The 19,528-nt window shown below is 36.6% G+C and overlaps 1 protein-coding gene across 8 annotated transcripts in view; it reads left to right on the top strand.

The window, feature by feature from the left end:
- The window catches only part of ccdc9 (coiled-coil domain containing 9), a 30,048-nt gene that overhangs the window by 3,617 nt on the left and 6,903 nt on the right, over positions 1–19,528 (top strand). For 3 of the 8 annotated variants that reach the window (XM_087282934.2, XM_087282935.2, XM_087282933.1), the window contains exons 3-15: positions 1,165–1,269; positions 1,465–1,614; positions 3,896–4,225; positions 5,595–5,678; positions 5,765–5,932; positions 6,434–6,615; positions 8,384–8,442; positions 8,668–8,715; positions 11,280–11,385; positions 14,629–14,773; positions 14,893–15,343; positions 17,936–18,058; positions 18,154–18,252. In XM_087282934.2, the coding sequence (XP_087139060.1) occupies positions 1,165–1,269; positions 1,465–1,614; positions 3,896–4,225; positions 5,595–5,678; positions 5,765–5,932; positions 6,434–6,615; positions 8,384–8,442; positions 8,668–8,715; positions 11,280–11,385; positions 14,629–14,773; positions 14,893–15,343; positions 17,936–18,058; positions 18,154–18,252 (2,050 nt within the window). The remainder of the gene's footprint in view (positions 1–1,164; positions 1,270–1,464; positions 1,615–3,895; positions 4,226–5,594; positions 5,679–5,764; positions 5,933–6,433; positions 6,616–8,383; positions 8,443–8,667; positions 8,716–11,279; positions 11,386–14,628; positions 14,774–14,892; positions 15,344–17,935; positions 18,059–18,153; positions 18,253–19,528) is intronic. The other 5 variants (NM_001075106.2, XM_087282938.2, XM_087282939.2 and 2 more) reach the window with 2 other exon arrangements.

Raw genomic sequence — 19,528 nt, 5'->3', positions numbered from 1 at the left:
GACATATGCATTGTGATATCGATACAGGAACCAAATATTGTGCAGCCGTAGTGTCTGAGCTGCAAATAAATGTTATTTTGATCAATGAATCTTTTCTGATGTATATATATATATATATATATATATATATATATATATATATATATATATATATATACACACACACACACACACACACACACACACACATATATATATATATATATATATATATATATATATATATATATATATATATATATATATATATATATGTGTGTGTGTGTGTATATATGTGTGTGTATATATATATATATATATATATATATATATATATATATATATATATATATATATATATATATATATATATATATATATATATATATATATATATATATATATATGAGAATAAGAGAGCAAGTTATATTTAAATATATATAATATAAATATTTTCCCAGTGATGGGTTGCAGCTGGAAAGGCATCCGCTGCGTAAAACATGTGCTGGATAAGTTGGTAGTTCATTCCGCTGTGGTGATCCAAGATTAATAAAGGGACTTAGTCGAAAAGAAAATGAATGAATGAGTAAAATAAATATTATTCCATTTCTAATTTATATATAAATTGTCAGCAGTGTTTATAAGGTAAAAGTTCATGAGCAATTTATGGCGTGTCTGCATTTGTAGTTATGTCCATGGATGAATAGGTCTGTTTATAATAATTATAATAATACAAAAGACAAAGGCATAAGCTAATATGACATAGATTAAAAAATTGCATTATTGATGCATATAAAACTTATAACATCATGTCCTGTAAAAGGTTTTGTAATTTCTTTAGAAATCTTATTTACACCCATTTTGAAAAACCTGTAGATTTGTACTAACAAGTTTACCATTCTACAATGGCTGTTGAATCAAATTTGGCATCAACATATAAAAATATATGGTTTTCTGTGCACAGCATGATGAGCCAATAATTTTTTTGTTAACCGTCTTTTTAGTCACTTATTATCATTATTGGATCAATTATTATTTTTTTTATTATGATTATTTTAGTCAAAGTTGTTTCAAGAGCATAAACATGCAAACCCAATGATTATTTTTAACCAAAAAAATTAAAACTTATCGTTGTTTAAACTGTATTTATTTCTTTGACCATCATCTCCCTTCTTTCTCATTCAGTCAGCTGTGGTAGATCTAAAGACGAAGGAGGAGAAAGATGCGGAACTGGACAAAAGAATTGAAGCCCTGCGGAAGAAGAATGAGGCTTTGGTTAAGCGATATCAGGTGAATTTGGGTGTTGAAATTTGATACACCGCTGCCACTCCGCCAGTTAGTTTTTTGTGTGTGAATGTGCTAATAATCATTTATTTTCTCTTCACATTTAACATTGAGCAGTCACAATGCTCAGATTCAAGTTACTTAACCTGTTTAGATTTTATTAATTCATTTAGTTTACTTGTATTTCTCTTATGTCACCAGGAAATACAGGAAGATAAGAAGAAGGCTGAACAGGAGGGCATCGCTGTGACAACAGCTCGCAAACCTCGCCCTCATGAGCATGAGTCTGAACGAAGAAAGACAGAGAAGGAGAATTTCACAGTAACAGTCGACTTATCCAAACCAGCTGGGGTAAAGACAGATACCAGAATAGTTTCGTAGATTCACACTATACTATAATATGCAGTGACTAAATATGTTGCATTATCATCACCACAAAATAATTAAATAAATGTAGTGCTTCTGTGATCTGTTGCTGTCTTTCTAGTGCAGTTTTCCTTGTTTTGTTTTCACTTGTAGGTGCTAATGCGTAATAGTAATTTAATTGTTAGAAATTATATTTTGAGTCCAGTATCAAAGCAATCTGGATAATTTAGTTTGTATGTTTTTATACTTCCACAAATGCTCAAATCTTTGGTTTTCTTTTAATTTACAATTTTTACACAAGGAGTAATAATAACATTTTAAGCTAATTACATAAGACAATTTAACTTTAAGGTAACAATGTGCATCATCTTTTATGTAAAGTTGTTTCATTTAATCAATACATTTAGTAAATTAATGTATTTGCTCTGCAATTTTGATTGCCTTAATAACGCTATGCATTTTGAACATTGCATGGTTATGGAATGCTTAAAATATGCTTTCAATATAAAAGTAAAGCTTCCAACATGTGAATTCAAGTCATCTTCTTAAACCTTATTTGCACCTGGTATTAACAAGTGATTTCAGTGATATGATCACAAGATGGTCGAGTCTAGATGGTTTATTGTTTGGTTACTGTGTTGAAGAATAGGTAATTGAGTTACTCGTCATTTCCAGTTTATCCATGTATGTAGATTTATTCTGTAACATTATCAATGACAATACATATTAAACAATATATGAAATAACCCCAGACTGCTAATGTTTTGGATCACCTCCAATAGAGATCAAGAACCTGTAAAAGTTAATTGCCCCTCCCATTCCTCACAGCTCTTAGGGTTTTAATTTCCCACCTGGGGAAGACTGAGACAAGCTGTAGAGCATTTTAATCAATACCTGTAGAGTACCTGTCGGCCACAGATGGCCTGCACAGCTGTGTTTGAGCCTCCTATTGTGGTCTGTGAAGGTCATGCCTTTCAGTGTCTGCAAATTGAGAGTTTAATCTTCAAAAAGATTTATTAAACTAGACAGATGCAAATGATTATAATTGCCCTGTTAAGAAGCTGATTCCAGGTTATTGTGCATGCTAACATGTTATTATGTAGGGATTTTCTAGTTAACGTAAACTATTAAAAACAGTAATAGTTAAGAATAGTTTTCATTAATTGATATAAAATTTGGATCTACCTAGGCATAGCTGAATAATAAAGAGTACATAGAAATGACATACCACAAGTCTCAAACACCAGGTTGTTTCCAGATTCTCATGAAAACCCAGTGAGTGTAATATCCCAGTGAAAAAAACAGGCCAGTGTCTGGTTTGAGATGAGCTTTAATGAGTAGTTCTCATCCATCCATCTATTCATATTGTGTTAGAATGCACAAAACAGGATATAAAGATTCTAAGTTTATTCACCACCACCCCGTAGAGTCATAATGTCCGTTTAACTGTATTGTTTGTTAGTTTAATGTGTATATTGTGGAATTTGCCACATATATTTGTAAAATAAGCAACAGACAAACTGTTGATTATGTGTTTAATCCACATTTATGCAATGTGTCATATCACCCAACTCTTATTGTGATTTTCTCTAGAATGCCAATAAACTTTACTAAAGTAATCTGTTTATGCGGAAGTTGATAACAATTGCTGCCTATGTTTTCATATACAATATGTCAAAGTTTCAAAATACAACTCTAAATACATATGTTATATCTGTATAATTATAATTTTGCCAACATTTCACCCACAACATGACTGAGGAACAAAATAGTTTTTTTTTTTTCCTGCATCTAACACACTTCTAGCTAAAATGAGCCTCTCCACCAATTCAGCTAAAGTTTTACCAAGGAATCTACTCAATTTGTTGCAATATTTTTTGCACATGTTTATTCCAGAGTACATCATACTGTATGCGAGTTTGAGAGTAGGTACTTGACACAAACTGCACAGCTCATTAATATTCATGACCCTTCTAAATATGGTCAAACCTGAACTTTTTTTTTATTCTAGTTGTACATTCTGTGTTTATAAATGAGCATATAAAACCTTTCTGTAGAATTTTTGACCTTACCTAACCAAATACTTTCTATAGCACCTTATAATTGCAAATACTATATACACTAAACTGAGAAATAAATCTGAAAAGAATTCATGAAATCTAATTCATGAAATCTATTTTACTGTATTCGTAATACTAAAATAGCACCAATCTTATTATCTTTTTACTTTCTAGTTTCTTAGTAAAACTTTATGCTGTTTTTCTAGGAGAAGCGTTTTACAAATGACAGAAAACCAGCTGGTCCTCGTGGAGATCCTGGGCCAGAAGAAGAGGAGCCTGGTCGGCCACATGGCGAGAGTCCCCCAAACAGAACCGGATCAGGCCGGCTAAGCAGAGGCGGCCAACGCAGGGAACGAAGAGAGCCTCGTCCAAACAAAGGCGAACCACGACCAGACAGGCAACCTCAGGATGGTGAAGTTGGAGAGAGTCCCGCTCATACTGAACGCTCCTCTAGAGGAGGACGAAGAGGAGGAAGAGGTGGAGGAGGAGGTGGAGGCGGAATGCAAGCAGGACCTGGCTCAGATAGAAAGTCAAAGGTGATTTGTTTGCAAAACTCATAATTTATTCACAGCACTGCTTCCTCAAGCATAAAATATGTTGTTGTCATAAAAAACAATGCTGTTTAAATAAATATAAGGATTTTTGCAACAAACCAAGAAGGTAGTAGCCTTTAGAAAATGTTACAGCTGTTTTAAACAACACAAATTAATTCTTAGGGTGCTTTCACACCTACACTTTTGTTTCGGAACGTATCTCGTTTGCCCAGTTGGCGCGGTTCGATTGGCATATGTGAACAGGGCAATCGCGCTCTGTTCTGCGCCAAAGTAATCGCTCCGAGATCGCTTGAATGAGGTGGTCTCGGCTCGATTAAAACTAACCCTGGAGCGGTTCGATTGCAGTGAGAAAGCGATCCGATCCGAGCGCGGTTATATCACAGTGTTTTATGGATATGTATAAGGCTTATGACTATATGAAGAGAGAATTATGAGTACAGCGGGAAGTTTCGCGAGTCTCCGGATGCCTGCAAACAATTGATGATCTCCCGGTAATCTTGCGTCTCCCTCCCGGTCCTCAAATAGGCTTCGTCGCGCACCCTCACCCCTCCCCACCGCGTCTCTCCTCAGACACGTCACGCGCGCGCACTCTGTCAATCACCACCAAACCACCACCTCTCCTGACAGCTTAGCGGGATGCTGCCAAATAAACCCTGACACTCTGACCAATGTAAGGAGAGTTTACTCGCACGTGACTTGTTTTAGCTCTTTTGGTCCGATTAGAAACTTTGCAGTGTGAAAGCGAACCGCTCCAAGAGCAAAGAGCAACAATGTAACAATTGTAATCTCTGTTTCGGAACAACTGTATCGATTCACAGGTGTGAAAGCACCCTTAGGTGGTGGTTTGATGGTGATTGACAGGGTGCGCGTGCGCGATGTGTCTGAGGAGAGATGCGGTGGGGAGGGGTGAGAAGGGTGCGCGACAATGCCTATTTGAGGACTGGGAGGGAGACGCGAGATTACCGGGAGATCATCACTCGTTTGCGGGCATCCGGAGACTCGCGAAAATTCCCGCCATACTCATAATTCTCTCTTCATATGGCCGTAAGCCTATTACATATCCATAAAACACTGTGATATAACCGCGCTCGGATCGGATCGCTTTCTCACTGCAATCGAACCGCTCCAGGGTTCGTTTCAATCGAGCCGAGACCACCTCATTCAAGCGATCTCGGAGCGATTACTTTGGTGCGGAACAGAGCATGATTGCCCTGTTCACATATGCCAATCGAACCGCGCTAACTGGGCAATCGAGACACGTTCCGAAACAAAAGTGTAGGTGTGAAAGCACCCTTAGACACTAGTAATAAAAAACGTAATTATCTGATATTATATTTTTAATTGTTTTCAGGAGTGGGAGGAGAAAAGAAGACAGAACATAGAGAAAATGAATGAGGAGATGGAAAAGATTGCTGAATATGAGAGAGGTCAAAGGGTATGTTCTGAGCAATGCAACTTTCTCTTTATAATGTTTGACTGTATGTGTTACACAAGTACTACACATGTATTATTGATTAACAGGCTGATGGAGAGAAGATTCCTATGAGGAACTTTCTTGATGACCCACGGCGCAGCGGACCCATCCCAGACACTGACCGCAAAGAGGGAAGCAGACGACACGTGCGCAACTGGGGTGGAGTTGACTTTGACAATGTGAAGACTGGTCCAGAAGTTGAGAAAGAATGGACGGTACTAAACATTTGATTTGACGCACTAACACTTTAAAAACAATTGGGTTTTAGAGTTTAAAACCTATTAAGCAATCATGCATTATATTGATTAAAAGTGCAAAAGACTTCTAAATTACCAAACAATACACTATTTTTGTGATTGTATGTAATAAATTATCACATGACACAAGACTGGAGTAATAATTGCTGAAATTCAGCTTTGATAACACAGGAATTAATAGATTGTTGAAGTGTATTAACAATATAACAATATTTTACATTTTGTCTTATATTATTACAGTTTTACAGTATTTTAATCATATAAACAAAACATTACTATATCTACCACCCTAAAGCAGCCATCCAAAAAACACAAGACTGCAAAACACACTTAAACCCCTAAGCAAAGAAGCACTCACACGTGCATCAGTTCACACAGGTAATTTTCTGACTGTTTAAAAATCTTGACTTTTTTTTTTTTTTTTTCACTTTTCCAACTCTCCTTCTCTTTTTATAACAGAATCGTAGGCCTGGTGGTAAAGGCTCAGTGGATATGACTCTGTCGATGACGGGTAGAGAAAGAGCCGAATATCTCCGCTGGAAAAAGGAAAGAGAGCAGATTGATGAAGAACGACTGGCTCGTCACCGTAACGCAACTGGACAATGGAGGCGAGAGTGGGACGCACAAAAAACTGATACGATGTGAGTGTCGAAGGCTTAATTCCTCACTATTGTAGCTATGAGTTTTTTTATACAAATGTTATATTTATGCATATTCAGGACATGCGAGATGTTGTTGACATGTTTTTTAATCTATTAAAGGATTATTCACACATTAATAAAATTACCTCAATGTATTTTACCCCATGTGGTTTAAAATCTTTGTGTTTCTCCTTTTGAACACTAAAGTAGATATTTTGAAGAATGCTGGTTGCTGGCACTCATTGGCCTTCGAGAGTAAAAAAAATAACTAGGAAAGTCAAGGAGTGCCAGCTACCAGAGTTCTTCAAAATATCTTTTGTTTAACGAAAGAAACTCAAATAAGGGTGATTAAATGATGACAGATATTTCATTTTTGGGTGAGCTTTAATGGCTTGTTTCCACTGAGTGGTACAGTATGGTATGGGTCAGTACGGGATACCTTTTTCACAAGCTTGCGTTTCCACTGCCTAAAGGCTACCAATGGTACTCTTTTGGTGGGCATGGTGTACGACAGAAAGTTTCAGTCAACTTTATTCTTGCTCGAGGAAATGTCAAAGTAAAGCTACACAGGACATATCACATGAGAAGCACTTTTCACAAAATTATAAATGCTATATACACATACATACTTGTGTATTCATTACTTATATTCATGGAGATCAATGATGCTAAATAGCCTACTGTAGCGTCTGCAATTATATAAAATAAATAAATAAATGCTACATATATGAAAGGATACAGACTCTTACCGTCTCCCATATTTTATCAATGACAGAAAAACTACAGACAGCATACATTTAGTTCGTATTTAGGTTCAAAAACAAAACGCAACATATGGCCAACAGTCAGTGCAAACCTCTCATCTGTGTCTTTAACCTTCACCAGCATATGTAGCCTCTTGTTAGAAAGTAATTCCGTCATTCCGAGTTTAAAATAGTCTAAAATGTGATGATCATAGTTAAACATGAGTTTGTTCATGTTTTAGGTTGTTGAAAAAACCATTTGTTCCTTTGTTTTTTCGCACGTCACTCTCACATTTGTCCAATTGTGAAAGGATCGGATCTCAGAAGCACTTCGATAATCACGTGCACGTTATTATCATAAGCTCAAAAAGTTTTTATTTCAAATATTATTTCACACGAGCTCTCTCGAGAAATTTAAAACGCTCTCACTTTAGACAACCTTATAAACAACAGTGGGATACAGGGTAGATCCTGCTCTTCTTCTTGGGTTTGTGGCTGTTAATCAAGAGGACGACAAGGTGTGTTTGAGCTCATTATTATATGTATACTATATATTATTACAGTGTAATGTCTTGGCTGTGTATTTAAAAATAGAGCTTTATTTTCGTTCTCCTGGAGTGTGCACAAGCGAGTGACAAATATCTGGAAACCAATAGCTCTGCCTTTTGGTACCATTTTGTTGTACAAGGTACACTTTCAAAAGGGCACCCAAAAAGTGGTATAGTACAGTTCGCTTTTTGGTACCTTTTGACAGTGGAAACGGCCATAAAAGCGTACCGTAACGTACCATACAACTCAGTGGAAACAGCCCATAAAATGTTTATTTCCCCTTAAATCAAAGCCCTGTCATATTTTACACGCTTTCATTTAGTTACAAACTTGTATGACAAAATACCACTTTATAACAAAATTCTGTTTCTTTTTGAGTGTTAAAAAGAGACACTGAGAAAGACTCTACAGACAGGCATAATAAAACCTGACAGGGCGAGAATGAGTCGAGCAGTGACCCTGTGGCGTTTTCACAGGTTCAAGGAGGAATCAGCTGTGGCTGGTGAGAGCATGCAAGAACAAAGCAACAGGAGAGGTAAATCACACAAATACTTCCACACCTACCACAGTGACCACCTGACACCACTACACAATGCCCTTATTTTCCTGTGTCTTTTTTTAAAGATATTTATAACTGTCAATAAAGTAAAGCACAGCAACAAATTTTAGAGGAGTTACGCATTACTATATTATATTTTTGCTTGTCTGTGTCTCTATTTGGTGATTTTTTTTTTTTTTTTTTTGTGCTGTGGTCTTTCAGCAGCTAGGGGGCGCAATACCCATGCACAGCAACGCGGTGCACCTTCAGGTCAGCGTAAGGCATGGGATTGTGTTTGTGTGTGGCGAGTGTTTTTTATTTTTTTTCTGTTTTGTTTTTTTAACCCACTTCAAACTGGCTTTAGTCTGAGTGCAAACCAACAAGCTGTTCCTGATGCACTGATGGTTTCTAATTGCTTTCCATTACTACAAATTACAGCGGGTGGCTGTAAATCTGATTGGATTATCCATTGTCTAAGATGCATCTTTCTGTATAGCTGAGATAACGTTTCCCCATCATTGCTTTCTGTTAGTTGCCCAGTCATAAGCTGCTTCCCGGTCAATTTGTGGAGCAGAAATTTCCAGACACTCCTCATCTTCTTGCCTTGATGGATTGCTTCCTCCTTAAAAAATCCCAGTAAAAGAGATTTATTTAGTCGTGTGATGTCCTTAACATTAGTAGTAATGCTGTAAATGGAGAAAAAATGTTCTTGGACAAAGAGAAGTTTAGGTTTGAGTCAGCTGTCAGCTGTGGTGCTTGAAAATACTTAAAGGCATTTCAAATTTTCAGATCCTTATGGTATTGGAAAAAATCTTTTGTCAATGAAAGTCTGAGGTGCTTCAAAGGTCAACAGTAACAACTTTTAACCAGATGTCCTTACTGTAATTATTGTAAAAAGTATTTTTAATGTTATCGTTGTTTTATTAATTATATTATTTTAATATGTAACACAATAATAATAATAATTATTATTATTAGTATTATGTATAATTTAACTGAAACATTTTTAGCATTTTAATAAAATCTCAATTTTATCACTTAACATTCTTCCTTAATTTGAAGATACTGTATAGGCTGGTAAATTTTGGATCCAATCAAATTAATTTTCCTAATCTTTTATAACTTCTTTCCACTTCTTTTATAACCAAGTCTTTATGTATGCTTTGAGATGTGTTGTGTTATATTTATGATTGTATCATACTGCGCTAATGAACTAACATCGATCTAACATTGTCATTTTAAGACCTGTTGATACCAAGGATGATGATGACATAGTTCTTACAATAAATCTCCATATAAAACAAAGTTTAGAATACAGCAATAACGACATAGAAAATATATAATTGGGATCGAAGTTTAAATACCATTAGACAACATTTTTATATGGCGAGGACAATGATAGATATTTTTAAAAAGGTACCACCAGGAAGAATCTTAAATTATTTATCAAAAATTGAACTAAAAGATCATATTTAAATTTTAATAGATTTTTCTGTGAATTTTATTTATTTACATTTATAAATTTCTCTAAGTAACTTTTTTTATTGCAGTACAAATTTGTTTTTATCATGTAATATTTTTATATATGTCCATTTTGCCATGAAATAGCCATAAGTTGCTGATGTGGCAATAAATAAATATTAAATAAATAAATGTCATTGTGATCATATAGAGAACTTTTTTTCTATTAATAATAGGCAACAATGCCACAATCCATTCAAATATAAAGGGCTCACACATTTAAAATCTCTCTTTTTGCCTGCTTTAATTTCCAGTAAAAGAGTTTACATTGTTGTATTTATTCCACTACACTGCCTGCAATAAGTATATTCACTGTTACAGTATATGAATTGCACTTCCCAGATTTTTAGAAATTGAGCATATGGAGGAAATCTGCTGATTATCAAAAAATTATATTAATACAAATATTTTTTAAAAGTTTTTTTTTTTTTTTTACTTGGTACCTAAACATGACAGTTTACAAAAAACAAAACAAAAAAATATAATTTCCCCTTTCCATCAACCCTTCACTTTTTCCAGACCTGAGTGAGTTTCTTTATTCTGTTGAACACAAAAATTGATATTTTGAAGAATGCTGCAAATGGGTAACCATTGATATCCACAGCAGGAAAAACAACTACTATGGAAGTCAATGGTTACAGCATTTTTCAAAATATATTTTTTGTTTAACAAAATAAAGAAACCCTTAAATGTTTGGAACCACTTGAGGGTGAGTAATTAGCTTGTAAAATTTTTAGGTGAACTATCCCTTTAAAATAACAGCAGATCATATCAAATGTATCACACAGCAATCGTTTTAGTAATTTTGAAACTCCAGCACATAGGCATAGAATATACAGAAGTTATTGTTTGCTGTATGGACACAAACATAGCTATTGCATTTATCATTATGATTTTTGGTGTGAACAGGCCTTTACACTGTCCCTTCAAAGCTGTCACACGCACTAAAGTACCTATTTTTACATTATAGAAAATCTTGTTGGGTCTTGCGCATGCTCATTTGCTCATGTCTTGGCTTTGAGTGCTTCACAAACCCAGTATGCATCTTTTTCAACGTTCAAGTCAAGTCTCATCACTGCACTGTCAGATCAAGGGCACATTTGCATGTTTTTCTCATCGATTTTCTTCTTCTCATCCTGAAGAGTGATGCATTGAGGGGCAATCCATCAGAGTGACAGGCGGCCATCTGTTACTGTTAGCCCAGGGTCATTTCTCTACACTGCAGATTTCATACACAGAATTGTGCTCCAAGGTCTTGCTCAGCTGCATGACACTCTTGGAGGATTAATATTGCTCTAATCTCTCTCATGCAGAAGACAATAAGAAGCCGCCCAAGACACCAACCTTCGGGGACTTCTTGGGGCAGGGCAAACCCAGACAGGCAGGAGGACGTGGGCGAGGAAAGGGCAAAAGCTACAGGTATGTAATTGAACCTCCTTGAACAGGGTGTCTAGTCTTGATTCAGGAGGGCCAACATTTTTGGAGAATTTACCTCTAATCGCATGGTGGGTGGCATGGTGGCTCATTGGTTAGCACTGTCACCTCACAGCTAGAAGGCTGCTGTTTCGAGTTTGCGTGTTCTCCCTGTGTTCCCTCTGAGTGCTCCTGTTTCCCCCACAGTCCAAACACATGCATATTCAGGTGAATTGGGTAAACAAAATTGCCCATAGTGTATGAGTACATGTGTGAATGCGAGAGTATATGGGCTTCTCAGTGCTGGGTTGCAGCTGGAAGGGCGTCCGCTGTGTAAAACATATGCTGGAATAGTTGGTGGTTCATTCTGCTGTGGTGACCCCTGATATAAAAGGGACTAAGCCAAAGGAAAATGAATGAATGTTCTGGGGCAGTTTGGAGCTAAACTTTGAGTGTAGCGTTGGCCGTCCAGTAGCAATGACCAGATGAATTAGTTTGACTTTCTTTCTGGTGTTTATGTTTGTTTTAATAAAACTGGCAGAATGGGGCATATTGTCCCTGTCCCAAATCATGTTCTGAACCCTACACTCCACATTTTGTAAGCTATATAGAGAAAAGCGAAACGCTTTTTTTCCCAAATGGACCTCATTTGTCATTTTGACTGTCCAAATCAAGCATTGGTGGGCAGAACTAATGTAAATAAGGTGGACTATTTGCTTCTAGTGTAAATAGACAATTTGAAAAGATTATGGTCTTGTCAGTAGGGGTATGAAAAAAAACAAAAATGAATTTAATGATGCATTTTGATTTGTTCTTTAGTAATTCTGAATCTGTTCTTAAAAGTTAAGAATCAACCATGTATTCAAAATTAGATTATGATGGCACAGATGTGAGCTAGAATCAAAAAAATAATGAGTGCTGACAGGCACATATACATGTGCTGCAGAATTCACTTTATTTGGACTAAGATGGACAAACTTAAGAATTTTTTTAAGATGCAGTGTGCGTGGTGTTCAGTGGGCAACCAGCAAAGGACTGATGCATTGTGAACTGCTGTTTGAAAGCTATTTTTTGCTGGCTCTGAACTAAAAGCAATTCAGAATAATTGACAAATATATTTTTTTATTTAAACATTTTCACTTAGAAGATATTTATTTGTTAAAATGTAAACAGACTAAAAAAATAATTTGGAATAACAACTGTTTATTTTTTAAAATTGCTCATTGTAATGCGGCGTATCAGTGTTACATTCAGTGCTTGTTCATGCTAAATATAACAATTTTAGACACTGTGAGGCTTAGGGCTTGAATCAGATTCAGATTTTTTGCATAGCTGTTCACACTGTTTTAAATGTGGCCAATGTCAGATTTCCAGTGTGAACAGATCATGGTCCTAAACTAACCCAAATGTGCCAAAGTCCAAGTACGCACAGCACAAAATGTCTATTATGCACACTGTTTACTGTATGAAATGAATGAAGCATGTTGTCGGATTATGTTTAATATGATTATTGACTGAAAAACACAGACGACCACTGTGTTTCTTATGAACTCTAAATGGTTATTTTTCTAGTACTAATAATACATGTTTTGTGATAATTTGTTAATAATGAGAAGTGCAGTGCACATCTCACTGACCACCGGTGCGTAGTAAGTCATCAAGGCTTAATAAGCAGCCCCAGATTAAACTGCGAAAGCAGGGATCATGTCTGGTGTTAGAAATTATATTGTTTGCAGAGTCTGATAAGCTAGCCTACTGTTAATTCATGTTAATTTGTTATAAACAGTATAGGCTGTATCCAGTTAAAACTCAAAGTGAAACTGAAACATTGCCTATTGGGATATTGAAGGATTTTTGTCCAAAAAGGTTAAAAAAGAGCAGCATTAAACTTGTTGCAGTTGGTTTTGTTAATGTTTTAACTATTTATGTGAAATATAGCTATTTCATGTAGGCCCATGTATTTTATATATACAGTTGAAGTCAGAATTATTGACCCCCTTTGAATTTTATTTTTAAACATTTACCAAATTATGTTTAACAGAGCAAGGAAATTTACACAGTATGTCTGATAATATTTTTTCTTCTGGAGAAAGTCTAATTTGTTTTATTTCGGCTAGAATAAAAGCAGTTATTAATTTTTAAACACCAATTTAAGGACAAAATTATTAGCCTCTATGCAATTTTTTTTCGATAGTCTACAGAACAAAGCATTGTTATGCAATAACTTACCTAATTAACCTAACCTGCCTACTTAACCTAATTAATCTAGTTAAGCCTTTAAATTTCCCTTTAAGCTGTATTGAAGTGTCTTAAAAATATCTAGTAAAATATTATGTACTGTCATCATAGCAAAGATAAAATTAATCAGTTATTAGAGATGAGTTATTAAAACTATTATGTTTAGAAATGTTAAACAGAAAAAAATAAACGGGGTCTAATAATTCAGGGGGGCTAATAATTCTGACTTCAATTTTATGTATATCTTTTTATATATGCAATTTTATTATGGTGGTATTTTTATCGAACAATCCTTTTTTTGTTTACTGGTTAATGTTTGGTTAACCAGCACCAGCTGTCATTTAAAAATATTCAAAATAAACAACCTATTTTTGGTGTAGAGTATTTGTCCAATGTGATATACTGTGCTGCTGAAAAAAAGAGGATGTTTGCAGCACTAACCAGAACAGAATAATGTTGATCTAAAATAACGTAAAATCACATGAATTCCTACATGACCGTTCACACTGCAGTCGGATAGCAATACATCAGATCTGTATCTGATTTAACACCACATATAAAAGTGGCACAAATCAGAATTGAAAAGATCAGATTCCATGCAGTTTGGGCTGTTCACACTGTCATGACAAAAACAGATCTGAGTTGCATGTGAGCAAAAAAATCTGATTCAGGCCATGTTTGCCTGCAGTGTAAATCATAAACAAAAGCATAGATAGATTTATTTGCACAGCTGAAGAAATATGAAAAAAATGTAGGTCAAGAATCAGTTTGGAATTGGATCATCACACCGCTAAATATTTCCAATCCTACATCTCAGCCTAGATGCATTACCATTTTTGCTATTAATGTCTTTTGTGGGACTTTGGATTTCATCGAGACATTTCCTTCATGTTTTAATACTTTAGTTGGAGAGCCTATCGCCACTCTAATCAGTTTGAATAAAAAATATATGTATATTTAGTTTCGGTGCACTTTCTGATGTTCATTGACCACTGCACATGTTTCCTAAAGCATGCATGATAATCGGTGGGAAGGAGAAAATGAAGAGGAGAAAGGAAGAAAGGAGGAGCAAGAGAAGGAAAAGGACGAAGAGAAGGACAAAGAAAAGGAAAACGAAAATGAGGACAGCACCCTTAAGGCTCCATTGTCAGAGAAGGTAAGAGGGCAGACACTTATTAAGCGCTAAGTATTACGTTACAAAGAGTTCATTTGTAAAGCCATTTGACTTAAATTAGCCTGTTTTTAATTTATTCCTGACCTTCTCCTGCTGTGCAGAAAACTGAAGAAGAAGAGGAAGATGAGTGGGAGGATGCCAGCGATGGTGAAGAGGAAGATGTGGAAGAGGATGAAAAAGCAGATCACGAGGAAGACACGAAAGATGCTAAATCAAAAGAAAAGAGCATTTCCTCTGCTGCATCCTCTACTCCCAGCCCAAAAGGGCAACGTACCCCAAGACCCAAAGTCCACATCCCTTCTCCCAAGGAGATGCTCAGTACACCAGAGGCAGCAAAACCCCCTAGCCCTTTCTCCCCGCTGGACGGCCACCAGCCAGTGTCAGACTGGGGTGAAGAAATGGAGATGCTTTCTCCTAAGAGCAGTCTGGGCGAGAGCCCTCTGAGGCCCAGCAGCACCGAAAGCAGTCCTGCTCAAGCTAAGAGCAACCCGGCAGAGAAGGATGCTACTGACACACACAGCCATTCTGAAGAATCAGAAATAACACCTACTGGTGAGATGATCATAGTCTTTATTTAGTGCAAAGATTCTTCAATTTTCCTGATGACCAATGTCTTATGAAGCAAAATGATCGGTCCGTGTAAGAAATTGAACATTATTTACAATATTATCAGCTTTAATTAACAGCCTGCTCAAACAGTTCACCTGCATCTTAAATAATCTGTGGGTGAGTAAATTAACAGGAAATTATTTGAGTGAACTATTAAGTATGAACTTGTTCAAACAAGTACACAATTTATTTATTTGTTTGTTTATTTATTTTTTATTTTTTATACAGAATATTATATTCCTTCTGGCCTGAAGGGGGCAGCACAGAGTTGTGTTCGTATACTTAAGGGTTGTATCTATATGCAATATGTATATGCATATCTATTGTGGATGTCTACACCTTCTTGTATTTTATTTCTTTTTTTAATATTATTATATGACTAGTACAAAAAAAAAAAACAGCAGCCCAACTCTTAAGGCGGATTTATACTTCTGCGTCAAGCGCACGCGTATGCTACGGCGCAGCCTACGTGTTGATGCATAGCCATATGCTGTCGACGTTGCTGACGCGCACCTCTCAAAAAATGTAACTACACGTCGCAATGACGCGTAGCGCAAGCTCTGTGATTGGTCGTTTTGGTAGTGCTGACGAGTCTGGGCAGGACCGTGAGCCCAAAGGAGCAATTGTTTACAAGTGTGGAGTCCCGTGAAGGAGCTCCAGATGGAAACTGTTGTTTTGTGTTTACCTCATGGTTAAAGTTGTTGCACGTCCGCCTGTTCCTGCCTCAAAATGAGTGATTTTGAGCCACTTGTACATTTGGGAGTGTTCAGAAAAAAACAAAACACCAGCAAATAAACTCGACAGAGGAACATTAACACCTCACTGCCAACGAGCGTTTACGAAGTGTAATTGCAGAACCACAGAAACATTGTGCAGAAGTATAAATGCACAGCCATGCGAGTTGCATGCGCCGTGGGTCAAACCTATCTCTTGATGCAGAAGTATAAACCAGGCTTTAATGTTACCCCCTAGTGGGCAAGCATTGCAGAGAATTTCCTTGATCATTGAATTGGTTTGATCCACATTCAGTCTACTCAAACTTTGTGGATGGTGTGTTGGGAAACCAAAAATGTAGCATAATTCAGAGTTAAAGTGACTACCTAGAACATGCTAGCAGCAACATAAAAATCTCTGAAATGCTACAAAATGAATCAAGTTTTTGAAGTTGAGCTGCTAAAATTCAAATAAAGCTATATTTAAAGAGCCCATATTATGCATTTTAAAAGGTCATATTTTGGTTTTGGGGGTCTCCAACACTTTCATTGTCTTATAATATGCATTTATTTTTACCTAATTATCCTAACAACTCCCATATGATTTGTTTAGAATTTCATTTGTTCCCAAACCCCTCCTTAGCGTGATGCTAATCTGCGCTGATTGGTCCGATGAACCAGTCTGTTGAGATTGTTCAACTGCATTCAGCGCGGGACATAGAGAAACGCACACCATAGCTTATCAGCATTGTTGAAGTAGTCAGAGTTCAGAGTATATGTGTGAGCTCAATGCAAGAGTGCTTTAAAGGAAAGCAGTTAAACACCAGCATATTGCTTTATTCTTAACCATAAGTAATAACAATAATGCACATTCAGTATTAACCCACACAGTGGCAAAAGCTGAACTGCTTTGGAACTTGACTGCGTGTATAGGAACAGCTAACGGTGGCCATAGCAATGACAAACAGCAGAGCATCGCAAGCTCACAAATGCATTTAAATTCATAAACAAGTCAACACGCATCTTGTTTTCAACATGGTTTTAGACGTTGAATATAAAAAGTTAACCAGATACAGTACAAGCCACGTGGAGCAGTTACAAGTAACATAAACACATAATTTGCAAGCTAGAAAAAACAAGGAGGAAACCATTTTAATCACACTTGCTTACACTTGTGAAATTGAGGAAGAAACTGATCCATGAACTGTGTACTAATAAAGTTCCTGTCAAGCTCTGACAAAGTTCCATACATCAATAGTCTTTTCTGATCCTTCCTTTAACAAACAACCAATAAATCCCCTGTTGCATTAATTGCATTGCAATAATCACCAGAACGTTCACTCATGAAAAAATGTTCACTCATCTTCAGTCATGCTCAGTCCCACACACCCGCACTCTGCTAACATTTGAAGGGAAAAGCACGTTCACGTTTGACAGGATCGGCACTTCATATTTGGTATCGTTTCGTATCGACATTGATACAAACAGTCAAGAGACCCAGACAAATGACGAATCATTAAAACGACTGAGTCTGAATGTTTTTTTTTAAATCTATACTTTTAAACTAAGTGCACTTTCAGATTTAAATCTCAGCTGGATGTTTTCATTTACTTAGAGCTATGTTGCACACTGCATGGAAGGTAATTTTCAAAAACCCATAATAGGGGCTCTTTAATAAAATAAACTAACAATGAAAATGAAATTAACCACTTAAGAGATGAGAAAAAAAATTTTGTGACTATGCCTCTAAATATTGTTTTTCAGCATTGTTAGTGTCTTTGTATTTTAAACATTAAGAACATAACTGTCTTTCTGCAAGCAGTGGTGGATTCCACTTCCTGTGAAACAAAAAAGGAGTCTTTACGAGCTAAATCTCCCGACACTACCACCTCGAGCAGCCAAGAACCCATAGTTTCGCCCACCTCAGACAGCACCAGCCAGAGCAGTAAGTCCAAACAATTCATTCACACAGTATTCTCACTCTATGATTTCCTCCAGTTTAAGCAGTAACTGTAATATCCAATTTGTCCTGTAATGCAGAGGAAATCGATGTCCCTAATGTTGAGCTGGACCAGAGTCAGTGTGAAACCAGTCCTGAAGAGGAAACATCAGTGGATTCTTCAGAGCAACCGTCCACAGGTGCTGTTCTTATTACCAGCTTTGAGACTGTGGCTTTTCGAAAGAAGTCCCTTACTTCGGCTGACTTCTAACAACTAATGAACGTCCTCCCCCTTTTTTCCTGCACACTTCAGTATTTCCGTTCTCTGTCTGTCTCTCCCCCTCCCTGTTCACTATACTCATGTCTCTTTTACATCTCTGTGTCCATCTGTCTCTGGCATAAGATGGCATATGCTATCAGGCTTGTTTTTATCATCTTTGACAAATGGGAGTGCAGCACCTCAGGCTGCGACAGGACTCAGCACTTTTGTCTGCAGCTTCACACTGGCTGTCCTTCTCCACTGTGAACTTATACACCTCCTCCAGCACGACTAATATCCTGTGTTTACTGTGCTCCTGGATCCCCCTCATTGTTGATCATGCACCTTTTTGATTTCGCACCTCTGCCTGGATGAAATGCTTGAATGTGGTTCTGGCTTCTACCCTTTCATGCATGCCACAATCTGCTTGAGCAAATAATTGTTTTGATTTTATTCCATTTTTGCAGCTGTGTGTGTGTGTGTAGATTTAAAACAGGAATGATCTATAAGCTCATCCCAACAGGATGCCATTTGACTGCTCTGTAGGGTCATTAAAAAGCTGATTGACTTTTCTAGCAGAGCAGCTTGCAAAGATGAATTGAATATAGGAAACCAAATCTTGTTTGTAGCATCTGTATGACGTCTTATTGGATTTCATGCCATTTTAATGTCCATCATGTATGAGTGTCCATTAGGCCACACAGAATGAATGTACCAAGTTTACTAGGGTGGAAATCAGGGTATTTTTTTTAGAAAATCAGGGTTTCTCTTAAAGGGTTTATTCACACCTGTCTTGTTTGGTTCTGTTTAATCAAGCTCATGTTAATTTATCTCTTTGATGTCTATGTCCCTTTGGTGTAGAGGCATGAACACAGCAGTTGCACTTTGCTGCGCACCAAACAAATGGACCGAGACCCAACTGGTACTTAGAGGTTGTACTTAATCTACTTCCAAACAAACTCTCGTTAATTTAGGCTAGGGTATCAAACTCTGTTCCTAGTTTCTAAATTTCTCAGAATATAGTTCCAACCCTGTTTCAGCACACTTAAATCGTAGTCACACTAGAGTTCGAGCTTGAGAAATTCTGTCATATGGTGCTGCAAAAATGGGTGGGATTAAACGAGACGATTACGCGTTAAAAAAGCGAGCGATTGCTCCATATTTTTAATCTCTGTACAGAGAGGTCATGATTTCAGCTTATTGGTCTCACACAATCA

The sequence above is a fragment of the Danio rerio genome, chromosome 15 (genome assembly GCF_052040795.2).
Source record: "Danio rerio strain M-AB ecotype USA chromosome 15, GRCz13ab, whole genome shotgun sequence".
Lineage (NCBI taxonomy): Eukaryota > Metazoa > Chordata > Actinopteri > Cypriniformes > Danionidae > Danio > Danio rerio.
The sequence above is the reverse complement of the archived record's forward strand: the minus strand, read 5'-3'. Positions and strand labels throughout refer to the sequence as shown.